Source organism: Castor canadensis, chromosome 14 (assembly GCF_047511655.1).
Source record: "Castor canadensis chromosome 14, mCasCan1.hap1v2, whole genome shotgun sequence".
NCBI classification, from domain to species: domain Eukaryota; kingdom Metazoa; phylum Chordata; class Mammalia; order Rodentia; family Castoridae; genus Castor; species Castor canadensis.
The window spans coordinates 101,851,596-101,870,011 of record NC_133399.1 but is presented as its reverse complement, the minus strand read 5'-3'; the positions used below and the strand labels follow the sequence as shown (position 1 = coordinate 101,870,011).

General features: G+C 47.5%; 1 protein-coding gene and 1 long non-coding RNA gene across 4 annotated transcripts in view; one reads left to right on the top strand and one right to left on the bottom strand.

Annotated features, from left to right (window-relative positions):
* The window catches only part of Bin3 (bridging integrator 3), a 75,287-nt gene that overhangs the window by 12,510 nt on the left and 44,361 nt on the right, over window positions 1–18,416 (top strand). Inside the window, exons 1-2 of one of the 3 annotated variants that reach the window (XM_074055171.1) lie at window positions 9,179–9,294; window positions 11,299–11,557. The exons of 1 other annotated variant lie outside the window; for it this stretch is intronic. Coding sequence is in view for 1 of the 2 variants with exons in the window: in XM_020156659.2 (XP_020012248.2) it covers window positions 9,287–9,294 (8 nt within the window). In the remaining variant the exon portion in view is untranslated. Of the gene's footprint in view, window positions 1–9,175; window positions 9,295–11,298; window positions 11,558–18,416 lie in introns of those variants that run through there. One more of the 3 variants, XM_020156659.2, reaches the window with a different exon arrangement.
* LOC141416932 (uncharacterized) lies at window positions 8,980–17,269 on the bottom strand. The gene is made up of 2 exons (XR_012441569.1): window positions 17,065–17,269; window positions 8,980–16,056 (listed from the first exon to the last, which is right to left on the bottom strand). It is a non-coding gene; the product is annotated as an uncharacterized lncRNA (long non-coding RNA).

Sequence of the window (18,416 nt, the reverse complement as noted above, 5' to 3'; positions counted from 1 at the left end):
AGTTAGGGAGCCAGAAGGAAAAGCTGCCCCACAGCCTCCTTTTCTGGGGCACTTGAAGACCTGGCCACTGTTCCAAGCATGGATAAACCTTGACCTTCTCCCTCTAGCCCTCCCACCTGCTCCTTCTTTGTTGCTACTGGTGGAAGAGCTACAGTCTTGCAGCCAAAAAGCTCTTGCTTTAGTCCCAGCATTGCCTTTCTCTCTGTGTTGGACCAGGCATCAATATGTTCACTCAGCTGAGCCTCAATCTCCTGTCTATACCATGGGCTGGTACCCTATACCAGTGATTTTTGAAGAGAATCTGATGGAATGCAAAATTATAGAAAGAGCTATCCTGACCCAGAAAACTAAAGAAGACTGTTAATGGGAGGGAGGCAGGGACATGTCTCCTTCAACAGGTGGACATTCTAGGTGGAGCTAGGAGCCAGGTCTGAATTCATTCACTACTCTCAGCAGGTCAGGTGAGCAAACCTCATAGAATCCAGATGGCTCACAGGTGACAAGCCCAGGAACAATCCCTGCTTCTCTGTGGAAACCACATCTTCTGGGGTTTAGGGCACTGAAATATCCATCCAATGAGAATATGTGTCATCCAACATATGTGTATCTCTGGGCTCCACAACCTCAGGAGTGAGGAGACCTGCCCTCTCATTCTGGCTCTGACATAAAGACCAATATGTAAAAAAAAAAAAATTCATACATAAAGCTAAATGACATTTGCAGAATCACAATCCCTCTCTAGATCTTGAAGTGCCTGTCTGAAAAGCCAGTCATCCTAGTAAGGGACCCACATGACACCATCAGGTGATGTACGGAAGTCCCAGGACCCTGAGCACCACATGCAGCAGGGGTTGAGCCAGGCTAGGCCCAAAATCAAAGATCCTGTCTCCCACAGCCCTGAAGCATTAGCTCTCTGTACTTTCCTGGCTTACTGTGGCTCGCTCCCTGACTCTGGTTTCTTCTGGCCTGAGCCCACTGGGGAATGTTCTGGGCTGTGCTTGTTTCTTGGAATGTGATTTTAAACCCATTTTCTCTCATGTTTGCCTAAAAAGTGTATAGAAATTGACATGTAGTAAAATCCCTATTTGGGGGTCCCATTCAACCCCAGGCCACAAATGCTGAGCAGTGGGCTACAGTGCATGGATCAGTCTCATGTTCACAGACAGAAAGGCCACAGGAGTGACTGGCTCCTAGATGTAGCTACTGCCCTTGTGAGGGAGCAGCAGGGACCTGGGGACCCACTCTTGCAGGGAGGCTTCTGATTTGGGATGTTGGCCCCCAAACTCACAGTCTGAACCTCTGCCTCTCAATAAGTTCAGGAACCTCACTGCTTCACCCCATCCCCAAAGCCCAAGTGTGTTCTTCCCAAAGGTGGCTGCCCGGAACCATTAGCCCTTCCTTACTGGCACGCCCTCATGCCCTTATCTGAAGCATCAGCCACTTATTCCATCCCTCACCCCACCATGGCGTCTGCTAGGTTACCCAATCTCCCCTAGGTCAGGACTGTGTTGGGTGGGTTGAGTCATTACCTCCTTCTCCTCCTCCCAACCCTCCCAGGTCTCAGGGCTGGTCTGGTTCAGCAGGCTCCATCCTTCCTTCTATGTGGAGAGCCTCCAAGTCCATGGGTCTCCTGGGACCAAGATTTTCCTGATATCTGGCCTCACTTGGTTTTCCTTGGAATAGCCCATGTCACCAACTAGACCACCCAATAGCATACCTGAGTTGGTTCACTGTCCATCTCTTCACCCACCTCTTCTCTCACTAGTCATGGAAACTTGGACACAGTAATGAACCTCTCTGGACCTCGGATGACACATGTGTAAAATGGGAATAATAATACTTCTTTTGCCTCAAGGCAGGACACTGTGCCAGATAATTTCCCAAGGTCCTCTTCCAGTTCTCTTAGGCCTACTAATTTTGCTCTTAGAATACCTCATCCACAAACACTTAGGATTCCTAGTTCACTGCATCCCTATTATCCATGCTGGCAGCACACATAACAGCTCTTACCTCTCTCCCATCCACATCCTCCTATTTCCAGACCACTGCTTCCTTCCCTGCCCTGCTTCCTATGCTGTCCAGGCAAACCCAGAGGTTAGAGAGCAAAGCCAATATTCCCTCTGAGGATAAGCAGTCAGGCTCTGCCTCTGTTCATGAGGCACCTGGAGCTAGTGGAGTCCTCTATAATCTCTCTGTGTGCTGCCTGGGTTACAAGGCCCCATCTTTGTACACGCCCTGCACACACATGCATGCAGCAGCCCTACTCCATTTTCCCACAAGCACCCGCACTCCTGCTCTCACTCCCCCTCTCTTCTCTTCTGCACTGTGCCTCTAGCACACACCCTCCCAGCCCACCAATCCCACTCCTGCCACTGTGTTCTACAAACCTCAGCTCAAGAACCTCCTGTGCTCCACTAGCTCTTCCTCCCCCAAAGGGTGGGCCTCTATTTCCCACAAGATAAAGATGCCTTTTTCTCTGGTGGCCTTTGTGGAAGGGTCTTTACTGGCTTCTCCCACACCTGCCTCCTGCAAGCCCCTCACCTCCCTTTTCCTACATGGGGGAGCAGCTTGGGGCCCCCACAGCTCAGGCTGCCCCTCCCCAGCATCTGGTGAGAGGACAAGAAGAAGGAAGAACTGCGGGTTCTTTTCCCAGAGACTCCTAGATTTTGTACCAAAATGCAGGGTGTGCTCCTGTTTGCATTTTTTTTTGTTTCCTTTCTGAAAATAACCATGAAACTATCATTTCCTCCCACTGCCTTTTCCCTATCTTATTTGGATTAGCAGAGCTGCTGGGAGAGGTGGTTGGGAGCCACCAACAGCCTCCTGCTCTGGTCTGGGTCTCCAGAATTCACAGGTGGCAGGTGGCTTTCAAGCAGGTGCCACCAGGTGGATACTGAATCCCTCAGGTAGAGGGAAGCATTGTGCAGACGCCAGGCACCATGGGACCCTGTTACCATCTCAATCAGAGACCTCTAGGTCTGCCCTGCCAGTCCTCAAGTTGGTGAATGAATATTGAAACCCCCACCCTGGTTTCCTGGCAGCTGTAACTTCAAGAAGGGAGTGGGGGGGCGGGAAACCTGGCAGCTCAGCCCCTCCCTCCAGATAGACAGGGAGGCTGCTGTGGATGCAGACTCTCCACATTGGAGGAGGTCGATGCACAGGAATCTGTACTTACACAAGAAGAAAAGTGGGGTGGATGGAGGGTCTCTTTTTTCCCTTTTTGTCTCATCCAGTGACCCCTCCCTGCTCATCCAGTGACCCCTCCCTGCTGCTCTCTCTTGTTGAGAATCCACACTGCTCACCAAAAATCGGGCCTCAAAAGAAGCCAGTTTCAGGATAGGGGTTGGGAGTCCCAAAGGAACTGCCTCTCACACCCCCCCGCCAGTGCCTTCAAGCCACCACTTGCTTGAGAAACTGGGCTCTTCCACTTCCCTGGCCCTTGCTAGGGAGGCTGTGTCCTGGCAGGCTTCTGGCCCTCTCTGACATCTCAAGGAAACTGAGGTCTGGGAACAAGCATACTTTGCAGAGGGAGAGCAATTAGGCATGGAGGGATGTTAAGACAGGCCCCCTACCCTGAAGACAGCCCTTCAACAAGGTGCTCCATCCAAAAGGCTCTGGCCCATGTCAGGGCCCTGCCACCATAGCCTGCAACTGCCTGGCTTTGTATTCAATTGAAGAGGACCCTGAGAGAGCTTCCTGGAAGTGGGCAGCTGCAGTCCCACACAAAGCCAAGGGTGGCAAGGCTGGAAGAGGGACTAAAGACTGGAGTGACTTAGCTTGGCCCTCCCAGGCATGGAAACTTGGTGTCCTACACAACCGTCTTCACCCTGGTTTAGCCTCTCTTCCTCCCTGCTATGTACTTTCTTTGGGAATTCTTGTGATCATTCCAAAGGCTCAGCATTGGGTCTTGCTCTACAGCAGTGAGACCCTCTCCACGTGCCCCTCATGCTGAACACTACCTTTCCACTGTGCCAGACAGACTGGCATGCATCCAATCCAATTACTCCAGGTCGACCTACTTCGGTAGGACCTCATCACTTTCTTTAAAGGCCCTGGACTGCATAAAAGGCACAGGCTTTGGCATGAAATCCTCCTCCACCCCCGCAGCCCTTCCTGATGCATCCACACCCCATACCCCTCAGTCTTGCCCCTTTCTACCCAGTAGTACCCTTCTCCTCCCCCACTCCCTGTACCAGGCTGGGCTGCTGGGCTATTTGGGGCACCACTGGCCCTGTGGTGTAATCAGTCCCAAGGGATAATTGCCACCTGTCCTGCCGGTGTCTAGGGGCTGTCTCGGCCACAGCAACGGGGGGGCGGACCCTGGACATCCAGGCCTAGAGCAAGGTCAGGCTAGGCCAGTCCTGCCCACACTCTGATCTGCTCACCATGTAGGAAATCTGCAAGGATTCCCTAGGAAAGCCATAGGATCCTGGGAGCTGTGCTCACATAGGACACCTTATGGCTTTAGCTGACATCTGATCCCCAAACAGGGATCAGTCCAAACCGTGTCCCCTCCCTTACAGCCTTCTGATACCAGGGGATACTCCCAGCTGCAAGCTGACCTATGGGTGGTGCAGCCACCAAGCAAGAGGGCCTTTGGCTTGAACTTTATTCCACAGAGCCTCATCGTCCTTCTTCAGGAAGGTAGCAAGGTTAATGAGATGACAGGTGAGAGTGAAATCTTCCATAAATTCCAGCTCCCCCTACTTCCCCACCCTATAGCCTTCTGCTGCTTTCTTTTCAACTCCAAAGCAGTTTAGACAGCCTGGGTTTGAATACCAGTCCGTCTTATGGCCAAATATACGACCTTGAACAATTAGTTCAACCTTAGTTTCCTCATCTGCAAAAAGGAGATAGAGGAGCTGCCTCACCAAGTTGCTGTGCAGAATATATTATCTAATATGTGTAAAATATTTTGCCAGGTGCCACCAAGACTCCACAATAATAGTTATGATCAGTGAGAACTGCAAAGAGCAGGATAGGGGGAGCTTCTATACATCAGTTCAAAGGTACTTAGGGAATCTAAGACTGGAGAGAGTTGGGGGTGCTGAGGGGACAAGCCACACAGTAGCCCCAGGGCCTGGGCACTCCACAGCAGTCTTGGCCTTAGAGCTTGGGGACATGGCACAGGCCTTTTCTCTCTAGGAGAACTCCTACCTCTTTCAACCCCATTTGTCCATAGCACCAGGGTAGTACCATCGGAGCTTTTAGAGGCCAGAAAACACCAAACACCTGTGGCTGTTTTACTTGCAAAACTGAATTCGTAGCAGCAAAGGTCAGATGAAGTCCAGCATAGCGCTCCTGAGAGAGTTAGAACTAAAGTTGTGTTTCTGCCTTTTTCTTTACTGTTAGACTATAAAGAGCTGGTTATTCTAATACTTGGAATTCTTCACATAAATATCTGTGACTCTGCCACATGAAGGGCCACTCAGACCAAGAGCTTCTTTCCAGAATAAAGATGCTCTTCTACAAATGGGATGTAGGGCTGGGCCAAAAGGCCAGGACTCATAGGGTCAGCCTGTCCCTCAAGTAGCTCCAAACCTCCCTGCTTTTAGGGCCCTCCCCACAAGGCCCAGAGCTGGCATCCTGGGCCAACAGGCCAGGCCAGGAGAGCACCTCCTGTCCCTGAGCATCAAGGTGGGAGCAAAGAAGGTGGCTGTGGGTAGAAGGCTAGCACAATGTAACAGCTACTGCCCCTTGGGGACAGAGAGAATGAGAGGATGCTAAAGCATGGGGAGTGGGACATAGGTACTATTTGTACTTGCAAACAACTTCTCAACCCCAGTCAGAGTCTTGAGAGCGCCAGCCCAAGGCAGAAGTTACTAGCCACATCATGGCCTTCAGGCTAGCCCACATTGCAGCACCTCAGGAGCCATGTCTTTAGTGACATCCCCCAATTCCTCCCTCCTGGGTGTACCCTGGCCTACCTGAAGGAAAAGGCCACCCAGAGCCACCTCAGACACCAGAGGTCATGGGTCAGTGGCCATCCTGTCACCTGTGTCTAAGTGAATGGTCTGGGCATAGTTCAGAGCCTGCCATCAAGGGGCTACTCAGCCCTGACCTAGCATTGTAAGCCCTAGTGGCCCTTGGCCCTATGCCTGGGAAATACATTTCCAAGGGGGCTTGTTTTCCCTCCCTGTACACTCTCACTCATCTCCTCCCTGGGCCTGTGAGCTAATCAGAGAGAAGGAGGGGGAGGAGGGGGACGCTGCTTGCCTTCCCCGTTATCTGCAGCAATCCACGGTGACTAATGCTCCCAGTTGGTAAAAAGGCAGTGTAATCAAAACACTTTTTTTTTAGTCCTTAAAGTTAGTCATTCTCCCAGAGTGGAGGAAAAAAAAGCCCACAGCAGGCACCATGAAATACAAGCTGCGAGGCTCCCGCTGCTGGGTGGAACCAGAGCATTGGCTATGGCAGCTCCCTGCAGGTCTGAGGTCGGGCCTTCCTCCTCCTCCAGGGCCTTTGGCTATCCTTCCTCCACACCCTTGTTTGTCCTTTCCTTCCTTGACATCTGGGCTGTTGGAACCCTGAAGGACTTCCAAGCCAAGTCAGGAGCTGCCCTTTGCTTGCATCCTGCCATGTGCTGCCATCTGCTGGCCCCAGCTTTCCAAAGGTGAGTATGCATATTAAAGCTCCCAGGACGTGCCCTAGCGCAGGATTCTTGCTAGGAGCCTGGTTGTGTGCTGGCGATCCTCCCATGCTAACCTTCAGGACCAGTTCTTCATCTGGCTCCATCTACTCACTAGTTTGTGGCCCCACTGTGTCTTGACAGAGCCATAGATGGCGAGAGGTAGCAGGAATTTGAGAAATCATCTAGGAGAGGTAGTATTCCCAAGTGGCAAAGCTGAAGGGTCAGAGCCAGGATGCCTAGGTTAGAATCTCTACTTCATCCCTGCATCTGTAAAATGATAATAAAACCTACCTCATAGGGATGTTATTTGGATTAAATATGAAATGCCTAGAATAGTACCTGACATGTCATGTATGCTTGATTAACTCAGTGTCAAAATAACAATAAAATAAAGCGGCACATATACTATCATATCCCCACTGCTCACAAAGGCAGATACTACCAATCAATCAGTTTTCCTGCCAATGGCAGATTCCCCAGAATCCTTAACATTGCACTCCAGGTAGCCAATTGTGAACAATACAAGTTAGTTTATGAACCGATACCCATTTGCCACCCCAGATTTAACCTGAACCCTTCACGTTGTAATTAAAGAAGACAAAATCCAGGAGAAGAAACAGATACTCTCAAACCACTTGGAGGCACAGCCATCATCCAGTGAGATATTTCTGGCCCTGATTGCTGCGCCAGCCTGGCTTCTGATATCTCACTTCATCCTGACCTTTTGAGTAGTCAGTGTGGACTTTCTACCCCTGGAAACTCTCATCCTAATATCCTCATCTTCTCTACCCTTCTCTTCCTCCCATATTCTGGGCTCCTGGCTGCCCAGGGAACTAAGTGGTTCTGAGGTATCTTACTGAGCAGATACAAAGCAGGAACAAGCAAAGACAGAAAATCCATGGAGAAATGTAAGGGCCTGGGTCTTAATTGGCTGCAGAAGCCTCCTTAAAGTTAGCATGGTGAAAAAGTCAGGGGCAGTACTAGACTTCTTTGTGAGAAAGGCTAGGAAAAAACAGGGTATGATAAGCCCTGAAATGAGGATTTGTGGGGAGCACCTGCATATGAATTTCTGAGTAAAAAGTTCTAAGAAGGGGGAAGAGGGTGGTTGACGGAAGAGCCAGTTCTTCAGAGGCTTTATTCCTGAAGTAGACCTACGTCACCTGAACACTCTTCAGGCTCAGACTTCTCAGGAGGAAGCAGTACTTACCAGGCTTGAAACCAGGAGCATGGCCTCTACCTGAAGTGCCTCCACTCTCAGCTTCTACTTACAAACTCACTTGGCTTCTTTCCATCCCTCCCTAGCAGAAGTGGGATCAACCTGTACTATGCTGTCCTTTGGTTATAAAAAGGAAAGATATAGCTCTTGACCCCACGGGCTAAGCTTTTCACAAGAGTAGGAGATGTTCAGGCATCCTGTGAGCAGCTCCCCAAGGAGCAGTGCTGGCAGGCTCACAGGGAAGCTCAGAAGTACATAAAACAGCAGGACACCTGACTATCTATCCTCAGCCCAGCACCCTTCTAGCTGAGTGAGTGGGCCACAGGCAGAAAGCCAAACTCAACTCTCTCAAAGCAGGTACTTTCCACACAGACTTTGGGAGACCAGCATTCTTTCCAGTAACTTTGCGGGTCTTGCTACGTTAAAGATTTGAGATGGGTAGTAAACCTAGTTGGGCCTCTGGGTGTTTAGCTTCATCCCAGACATCATGGATGGCTCAAAATTGCTGGCTTCTCTAGGCTTGCCTCTCTGTACAGGACCTGCCTCCTCTATTTTCTTATTTCCCAAGATCCTCTAGGGTCAACATGACAATGGACTTAGAACTTGAATGTGGGAGACTCTGGTAATGTTATCTGTTCACTCATCTTATAGGTAAGCCGACCAGGGTCCCAGGAGGGCATATGACTTGTCTGAGTCATGGTGTCAAAGATGGATCTAGAGCTCTGAACTTCTCCAGACTCTCAGTCCAGAACTCATCCATTCTCCTCTTACAAGGTGTATCTGCTATTCCTCCCCCAAAACAAAATAAAACAACTGGAAGCCAGGAAGCAACTCTTCCTCTGCATCTTCTTTTGTTGAGTAAATCCACAGGATATTCCAGCTTGAAAAGCACCTATTCTATTTATATTTGAGCCCTGAGCCATCTTGACAGAGGAAAAGATTTTTCTGTTGTAACAGGTAATGCATGTGCTGCATACAATATTTAAAAGATTCAAAAGAGTGTACGGCAAATATGTCACCCTCACACCGCATCTCCAATGGCTCCTTCCTCCATCGAAATTGTTGCTCCTGTCTCTGGATTAGGACCCGCATAACAGAAAGAACAACAGATCAGCCCGTTATGGGCCCCATGTGGGCAGCGGAAGAGAATTTAACAAGCCAGCGTGGAAGGCTGAGAACACCCCAGATGTCCTCCCGCCTCAGTCACCGGCTGGGCCTCGAAGCCATCAGCCAAAGCGCGAAGGTCGCCTGCAAGAGAAACAGCCGCGAGCGAAAGGCTGCGGAAGAGTTAACGCGTCAGGCCACGCCCTTCCGCCCGCCTCTTCCGGGCGGAGGGGGCGGGGTTAGCGTCACTTCCTGGAGACTGGCTGAATCCGGAAGTGATCCCTGAGGACCGAGTTGTGGCGGAGGACGCCGGTGGCCGGCCCAGGTTCAGGACCATGAGCTGGTGAGTGAGGACCAGGCTGCGGGGTCCGCCGGAGCCCCTGGCGCGCCCTGCTCCTGGCCTTGCTTCATTGTAGGGCGCCAGTGCCCGCCCTTCCTGCGGCGACCCCTCCGCCCGGAGACGGCCGACTGCCCCCGCTCCAGGGTCGTTCCGGGGGCGTTCCTCCGAGTCTCCATCTCTTGGCAGGACTCCCCGGGAGACGAAAAGAGAAAGATCCCTTAGCCTGGGACTCCGCATCTGATTCTCTCTCTCTTCCAGTGCGTCTGATCCGGGTCCTCCCAGCTCCTCAAAGTGAGGAGTTCTCTCCTTCCTTTTAAACTGTCCATTGAAGTGGAGTCAGTGTCTTTTTTCGGCCCTATGGGCATCTCTCCACCGCGCCTGTCTGCCCCAGAGCTGTGGCCTTCACTGTGGCAACTTGGGCACAGCTCACGGATCAAAAAAAAAAAAAAAAAAAAACACGCTTTCAGGTTATTGGCTTTGGCACCTCTTAACAGTCTTCAAAAGACAAAACTTGCATCTCTTTTGGAAGGGACCAGAATTGGCCCCCCACACTCACCCTTTTAGTGTGGCATTGTACTAGTCTTAATTATTTCTAGGGCCATGACCCACTACCCTCTCTCTAAAATAGATAAAGTTAAGCTTAAACCTCATGGGAAGTATCATTCCATGAGAAAAGAAGCCAAAGAGCCTTCCAGTAGTAGAATCACAATTCCAGATGATGCAGAGCTATGTGATATTTGGCTCATGGTAGACACTTCATAAGGTTTAATTAATGATCTATTTTGTATGACTCACTTTGCCTAAAAATCAATCCCTGTTCTTTGCTGTGGATTATTTATGTTCACAGGAGAGAACCATGGTTTATCTGCCTTCCTAAGGCTTCATTAGAGGCTGCCTATGCCCTTCCCACCAGGCCCAAAGGCCTGTTTATCTACAACCCTGAATCTCATGAGATTCAACTATATTGTATTGTACTTGTATTAAGTTGTTGAATTGCCCTCCCCCAGTTGTACCAGATGAATCAACCCTTTTAGAACCCAAGTTCCATTAATATAGGGAACATGTTTGCCACTCTTGTCTTCAGAATCTAACACATTTATGCAAAGTAAGTGCATGATAATTTTCTATGAAGATCATAGAAAATCCTTCAGGAATGCTTTTGCAGGCTAACATTTGGCCATCAGCAGAGACTAAGTTCCAGTCAAAGCAGCTGGTGTCAGGCAGTGTCAAGGATAACTCTCTAATGTAAAATGTAAAACATTTCTGTCCCCTCCCCCATCTGCTTCTTAAACCAAGATTGATGGACAGATGTCAGACAGTTTGCACAGTATGTGGACGGAAGCCTGGAGCAATGCCCTAATAAGGTCCAGTAGGAACTGCTCCTTGTCCTTCCACCTTTTGCTGTAGGAGACCAATGGGTGACTAAAAGGCTAACTTGTTACAACCTAGCTAGCAACAATTGCAAAGTGGCAATTCTTCAATTCCTTTTCCAAGAGAAATTACTTCTTTTTTAAGTGTCTCTCTGGGCCTTCCAGCCTTAAAGTTGTCTTCTTGCCTGCTGTATTTTGAATCTTTGGGGTTCTCATGACTAATTTCTTAAAGTAAAAAAGCAGAAAGTACAGTTGGTTTATATTGTTTAGAAGGACACTTAGAATTTCAAAAACTGAATTGATCTGTTCAGTAATTGGGAGAAAATGCTCACTAACGGGGAGAAGAGTAGAGCCTAGAAACACTGGAAGTAAGTGATTCTCTTGGTGAGCTGATGCAAGTTGTTTCCAACTGTCTTGCAGAAAGTTTCTTTTCTGAAAAACCAGCAGCCCAATTTCCTTAAGCCCATCAGGTTGGACAGAATGGAAATTGGCAGCTAACTGTCTAGCAGGAGCTAAGATTTTTCACAAAACAGAATTTCCAGTACATGTACATCTTGGTACTTCCTTGAACTGAGGGTCAAAGCTAAAAGGGTAGCTTTGTCCCTTGAAGCTGAGATTCCTTTCTCTTCCTCCTTAGAGTGCTTCTACGTCATCTTTTGCGTGGACCCTGACCCTCTCTCCCTGAGAGGGGACCAGCACCGGCTCCTGGGCACACAATCGCACTCAGTTCCTTGCTCAATGGCTGGCAAGGGGACCCAGGCTGAGTCCTTCTGATTCACTCCCAAAGTGGTTTTCCTGCTCCCAGAATGAATCCATCCATTCATCTGAGACTGGAATTCTCAGTAGTGGAAAAGACCAGAATGACGTCGAGCCATCATGGGAGGCTGATGCCCAAGGTCAAGTTCACTAAGTACATGGGCTATGCTAGCCATCATTATATAAGGCCTAAGGGTACATGGCCCATGGTCCCCAAAGAGTCCCCATTGTTCTGGGTTGGGTTGGGCTTTCAAAATGTCACAGGGAGAAATGTCCAATATTGATGCCCTTTGCACACTGTGGACTTTGCATGAAGAATGAGAGGTCTTTGTTCTTTGCTTCCTCTGTGCAGGCAGCCCACCCACCCCCTGTTTATTTAGTGGGTACCTGCACTACCATTCATTTGTCTTTCAGGAAGGCAACCAGTGATCTATCTTACCAGGAAGAAAGCATTTGATATGCAATCCCAGATCACTGATTCACTCCTTGGCCCCAAACCAAATACTGAGCTCTTTCTCCCTCTCTTCTTCCCTCTCCACTCTCTTCCTATGTATATATGTCTTTATTATGGTATATAGGGAGAACCATAGAATTAAGACTAGTGATCTTAATCTAATTTAGCTGTTTCCAGGGATTGTAGCTTTCTCTGGAACCACACACTGTGATGATCTTAGGTTTAAATGATGAGAGAACAGGAGTGTAGAAAGGTTGACTAGGAGGTAGAGTGCTGCGTTCACCTTCTCTTCATTTGCTGTCCATGTGGCTGGTCAACCTTTCCCTGTCTTGTTTTTTCCGTTTATAACATGGAATGGATTATCCCAGCAGATGCTGCCACCCAGATCTGCTGTGAAATTAATGGAGACTGTCTGCAGATATGATCCTTTTCTATCTTTCTAGGCTCTTCTATTTGCCCTTTAAATAATGGTATTCCTGAGGCTTGGTCTGTAGCTCCCAGTTAGCCATGAGATCCTGAGGATAAACAACTGATACTGAACAGGGTGCTGTGTTGCTAAGCCAGGATGTTCTGTAGGTTATGCTTAGTAAATTCCTTTTCCACTTAAGAGCTTCTTAACTTAGAATGGGTTTATAAGGCTGTCACTCCATAAGTTAAGGGGCATCTGCTTCATGTGGTGCATGTAAATGAGAGTCAACAAATATTTGCCATTTGGTGCTTCTTAAACATTACAGTATACAAAGGTGTGTGCTAACTTTTGGGTGGCATTCAAAAGGCTATAATAGTCAATCCCTGTCTTCAGCCCGTATTATGGAAAGTGCTAGGGTTCAAAGGAAGAAAAGCTGATCACTAAATGTCAGTATAGAGTCACCAAAAAAGACTTCAAGTGGAAGATGTAATTTTAACTGAACAGCAGGTGCCTGCTATTTCAGTGGGGCATGAGAGAGGGATCCAGGTTAGAAGAATGGTGTGGAAAAGGTGAATAGAGGGAGAATACATGGAGGGTGTTTTATGGGACACTAAGGGGGCCAGTTTGGGTGCAGTAAATGATGGTTGTGCAGAGGTTTTGTTGGTAAGAACTAGCACTCTAGTGTATAGCACTTTCCGTGCCATGCTGGGGAACTGAAATTGAGCCTGGCCTTTTGAAAATTGAAGGCTTTTGAGCAGGGAAGTGGCATGGCAAAAGTAATGATTTAGTTCCATTATTTTGGCAGTGGCCTGCAGGATAGCTCAGAGAAGAAAAAGAAAGGAGTCCTGGAGGCACACTTGGATGATTGCTTCCAAAAATTTTTGAACACAACTTGCAGTTAGAAATATCTTTGACACCCCAGATCACACACATACATATTTATACTTGAAATAAAAGTTTCACACAGCATATTGCAATACACTCTGATACTTTCTATTCTGTTATGTCCTCTTTCATGTTTTAAAGAACTACTCAATCTCAATTTTTGTGTTTTTTTGTTTTTTGGTGGGACTGGGATTTGAACTCAAGACTTTGCACTTGCAAAGCAGACATTCTACCTCTTCAGCCACACCTCAAATCCATTTTACTCTGATTATTTTGGAGATAGTGTTTCATGAACTATTTGACCAGGCTGGCCTCGAACTTTAGCCTACCAAGTAGCTAGGGATTATAGGCGTGAGCTACTGGCACTGGCTCTCAATTGATTTTTATGACTAGTTTATATATATATGTGATATATATGTATGTATAAAATTGATCAACAGGAGTTTAAATGATCTGTGTGCCCTGAGTTTGATCTCTAGTACCACGAAAAAGAAAAAAGAGACAGCAAGAAAGGAAAATGTGATAGATATTCTACATGGACCCCAGTGTAAAAAGCACCTATCTAGAAATATAATTACAAATATTCAGACTAGAATCTAAACTTTTGACTTCACAAGCTAAAGATAGGTTGTTTATTTGGTTACCTTTGCTGAGTTATAATAAATTCAGAGGGGCAACTATAAAGAATACTGGCCATCACTTTCCAGAAAAAAAAAAGAATCCAAATGGACAAAAAACTGTACAAACATGTTTGGTCTCATTAGTAATCAGGGAAAAACAGATTAAACCAACAAGATGCCATTTCACAAGCATCAGACTGACAAAACATTATTCTGACAGTGACAACTATCTGAAGATGAAGAGCAGTGAGAACTCCCATACGCTAGGAGTAGAGGCAGTGTGGACTGGAGAATCTGCAGCACCTGATGCAGTTGGAGCCACTGCCATCCCAACCCCAGAGAGACTTTTGTACCTGTGCTACAGGAGACTCTCCTGCATGTCTTCCCCAGCAAGCCAGCTACATCCTTGTAGAGGATGGAGGTGGGGAAGCACACTGTGATATAGTTACACAGTGAAATGTAGCCATGAAAATTAGTGAGATGGAGTTCTGTGTACCAGCATGGACTTATCTCAGAAACACAATGCTGAATGTGAAAAGCTAGCTTCAGAATGACTTGTTAACCTTGTGCTATTTCTATAAAGTTTACATTTGTACAACAATGCTATATTTTGATTATCCATGGGAATAGTATAGTAAATAGCAAATTTAAAGTAGTGGTTACTCTATAGTAACAGAGAGAGAAGGAAATGAAACCAGTGGGATCCTTAGGAGCTTCAACAGGATCTGTACAGATGTGCATCAGCCCTTTGTATCCTTGGGTTCTACATCTGAGAATTAACTGAGGAGAGAAAATACTTGAAAAGTTTGCATCCCTTTGTACTGGTTATATGTATATTTTTTTCCTTGTCATCATTCCCTAAACAATACAGCATAACAGCTATCTACCTAGTCTTTATATTATGTTGCATATTATAAGTAATCTCGAGGTGATTTGAAGTGTAAGAGAGGCTGAGCATAGGTTCTGTGCAAATACTAGGCTGTTTTATATAAAGGAGTTGAGCATGCATGAATTTTGGTATCCGTAGAGTGGGGGCGTCTTAGAACCAATCTCCCACAGATACTGAGTTGATGACTCTGTTGCTTAAAGAGGAAGATCTGAAGCAAGTGTGGCTTAATGTTAGAATCTGACAATGCTAAGTAGTAGATACATGAATAGTTATTATATATTGTCTGTAACTTTTTGGGTGCTACAACATTTCATAATATCCATCATGGCTAGGGCAGACCTCACTTTCTATAGTGTGAGAATGGTTGCTTCTGTGGCTGAGAGGTAGGGGTGATCTTGAGAGGGGTCTAGAAGTCAGTTTCCATTCCCAGGCCTGCTCCTTGTGCCTCCTGCTTTCTAGGGCCAGACTTTCAGCAGAGAAGAAGAAAAGGGTGGCAGGAGTGCTCTTTGGTAACAGACAGAAGAGAGAACGAGATTAGAGAGAGTACCTCAGATGTTCCCTGGTTGGTCTGGTGCTCCTCTAAGTCTGCTCTGAGCACAGTTAGCCAGTGGTGAGAATGAGGCCATAGGAGGTTTCTCTCTGGCCTACTGAGCGAGCAGAACAAGCCTCTCACCTCACGATGCCTTATTTCCAGTTTGTAAAATGGGAAGCCCATTTCCTACCAGTCTTGCCTTATAGATTAGAATGAGAATAGGTGATAATTTGTGAAACACTAAGAGTTTCTTTTGTTTTTTAGTACTGGGGTTTGAGCTCAGGGCCTACACCTAGGGCCACTCCACCAGCCGTTTTTTGTGATGGTTTTGGGGTTTTGTTTTGTTTTTTGTTGTTGTTGCTGAGATAGGGTCTTGGGAACTATTTGCTTGGGCTTGCTTTGAACTCCAGTCCTCCTGATCTCTGCCTCCTGTAGCCAGGATTACAGGCATGAGTTACTGATGCATGGCAAGAGTTTCTTAAAAAAAAAAAAAAAAAAAGTTCCAGACTGCCTCCTTGAAATTTTGTTGTACCTTCCTCCTTTATCTTGACCTTTGGGTGCTGCATCAATCTCCAAACTTTTATCACAAATCTTCCCACTACTTAGGAGGAAGTCACCACTCAGGCAGATGAAAAACTTGGGCCTGGTCATGGTACATTATGGTATGAGATAGCTGCTTGCCCCCACAACAGAATAATTTCAGGGTTCCTAGACATTCCTCAGGGTATACTTATCTCTATGTAACTTTGAATGGCCACTCCTGTGGGCCTCAGTTTGTTCTTCATCATCAAAATACCACTGGCACCATCTTCATAGCAAATCCTCACAGACACTTACAGCTTGTCAGGAGCTGTTGGAAGCATGAAACTCACTTAACTTCCAAGAAACATAGATGATTGTCCTATTTTATAGGCCGGGACAGTGAGATAATGTGTCTAAAATCTCACAACTGGTGGTGAGCAAAGTGGGATTTGAACCCCAGTATTCTAGCTCTGGAGTCCATCCCCCAGTGAGCTGATGTATGAGAAATACCTACCACTGAATCTGGTGTAGTTGAAGCTCAATAAATAATCACTTCAATTGGATTGTCTCCAGCTATCACGTGACCTAACATCGTATGATTCATTTTGTCTACTCTTCAGAGAACAGCCTGGGCAGCAGTGAGAAGGAGGGATCACAGCTAAGCCCAGAGGATTATTCTGGTTCCAAGAAGCCAGCCAAGTCACAGAGTCATGGCTTTATTTTTAAGCACACATAGCTCCTTGGACTGATGGCGAGTCAAGGGTCGTGTTCTGTGTGTTCTGGTTTTAGGTCCAGCTAATTTAGGGCAAGGATAGGTGAGACCAGAGGATGTGGTCAGGGGCACTGAGGTGGGTGATTGCATTGCCCTCTGGAGGATCTCCTATCCTTGCTGAGGCTGGCCCTTGGGTGTTGCAGCCTGCTGGAGAGGATGGATCTGACAAGCAGCTGTTCACCCTGATCCTCTTTTTCTCTCTGATTGTTAGGGTGGTGGTAGCCTCATGGGCCTCACATCAGATCAGGCAGCACCCCAAGGACGGAGTCACAGAAGGATGGGGGAAGGGCCGTCCTTGGAGTCCACAGAAGCTGCTGCCTTTCGCCCACCTTCCTGCTCTTGCTGAGACAGTGACTCAGGCCCAGACCACTCCCTGGGAAGCAAGGATTTCAGCCACTATCAACCACCGCCTACTCTGCTCAGCCTCTGTTCCTTCTCACCTCCCTCACCTCCCCCCCAGTGCTGTGCATCTCTTGCCCAGCTAGAGATATCAGAAAGATACAGAGTGGAGTAGATTGAGTCATTTCAGGGTTCTTTCCACCCTCAGGCCAAGCCTAGACTCACATTCAGTGGAAACATTCTGGAAGCCAAGTGAAAACTGGGAAGCAGGTCTAGGTTTTAGCTTCTTTCTTCTTTAGAACAGGAGTGGAGGACTCTCCTAGAAGGCAGAGATCGAGAGAGCTGCCTGGTGACCAGGGGATCCCCACTCAACTGCCGTCTGGGCCTGCCTCTTGTCTCTGCCTCTGCAGGAGAGGGATGAAGAAACAAAAGATTGAGAAACCCAGCAAACTGAAAGTGCAGAAGAGCTGCTTTTGTAAATAGATGTTACACAAGAGTAGGAGCTTTTTTGGAAAGGTTTTACTGAGACAGAATTAGCCAGCTGGCATCGTGCAGCTAATAGAGATATTTACTGTTTGAAAAGTATATTTGTAGCTTTGGAGAACATCCTGTTGACTTTTCTTCATTGTGAAAGAAAATAGAACCTTTTGCCCCTTCCTCTCTGTACACATGGAACTTTTTTCTTTCCCAAGGTGGGGTATGTTGGGTCTTGAGAACTGTTTTCCCCATTTTGTTGCTGAGACCAAAATATCCCTTCACTTGCCCTCTGGTGCTCATTTTTATGGAATGGCAAAAAGAACCAAATAGCAACTCCCACTCTGGAGGCAGAGAGCTTGGAGCCTCTTGATTCCTTCCAGAATGTAGAAATTCTCTGGGGAGCAAGGCCCACTTTATCTCTGGGCCTCTATCTACTTCCGTGATTCCATGGGGAGAATGCTGAGGAGACCTGGGAGGAGAAGGAACAGCAATTCCTGAGGCCCAGTGGGCCTCCCTGGCCTGAGACCCATGGACCTCAGCCCACGTGACCCAGCAGGTCCCAGACACGTGCAGCTGTGGAGATACTGTGCTGCAGTGTTGTCACTCACTGTCATCATGGCCCTCCAGAGCAGCTGTCTCTCTTGAGAAAGTCCCAGCTACCAGCCCTGACTAGACAACAGGGAAGGAGAGGCAGAAGAGTCTGCAAAGTGTAGCTGGGTTGCCCTCTCTTCCCTTCCCCTCCGTGGCACCTTCCAATGGCTCCTGCAAAAATGCTCCATTTCAGCAGCAGAGAGAATTTGACCTTGCCATCAGGGTACCTGCCTCAGTTTTCTGGGTATTTCTCTGGCACAGTAGGATCATATCTGCCCTTGCTGCCATGGAACTAACCCAAGAGACATCTCTTCCTTAGTATTACCTCTTAGGATCTTTACAATAGTTTCCCTGACCCATGCTCTGGTAACTTCTCCAGGCTTTATTTTTTATTTATTTTTTTTGTTTTCTGTTTTGTTTTTGATGGGACTGGGGTTTGAACTCAAGGCTTCCCACTTGCAAAGCAGGCGTTCTGTCACTTGAGCCAAGCCTCCAGTCCATTTTGGTTT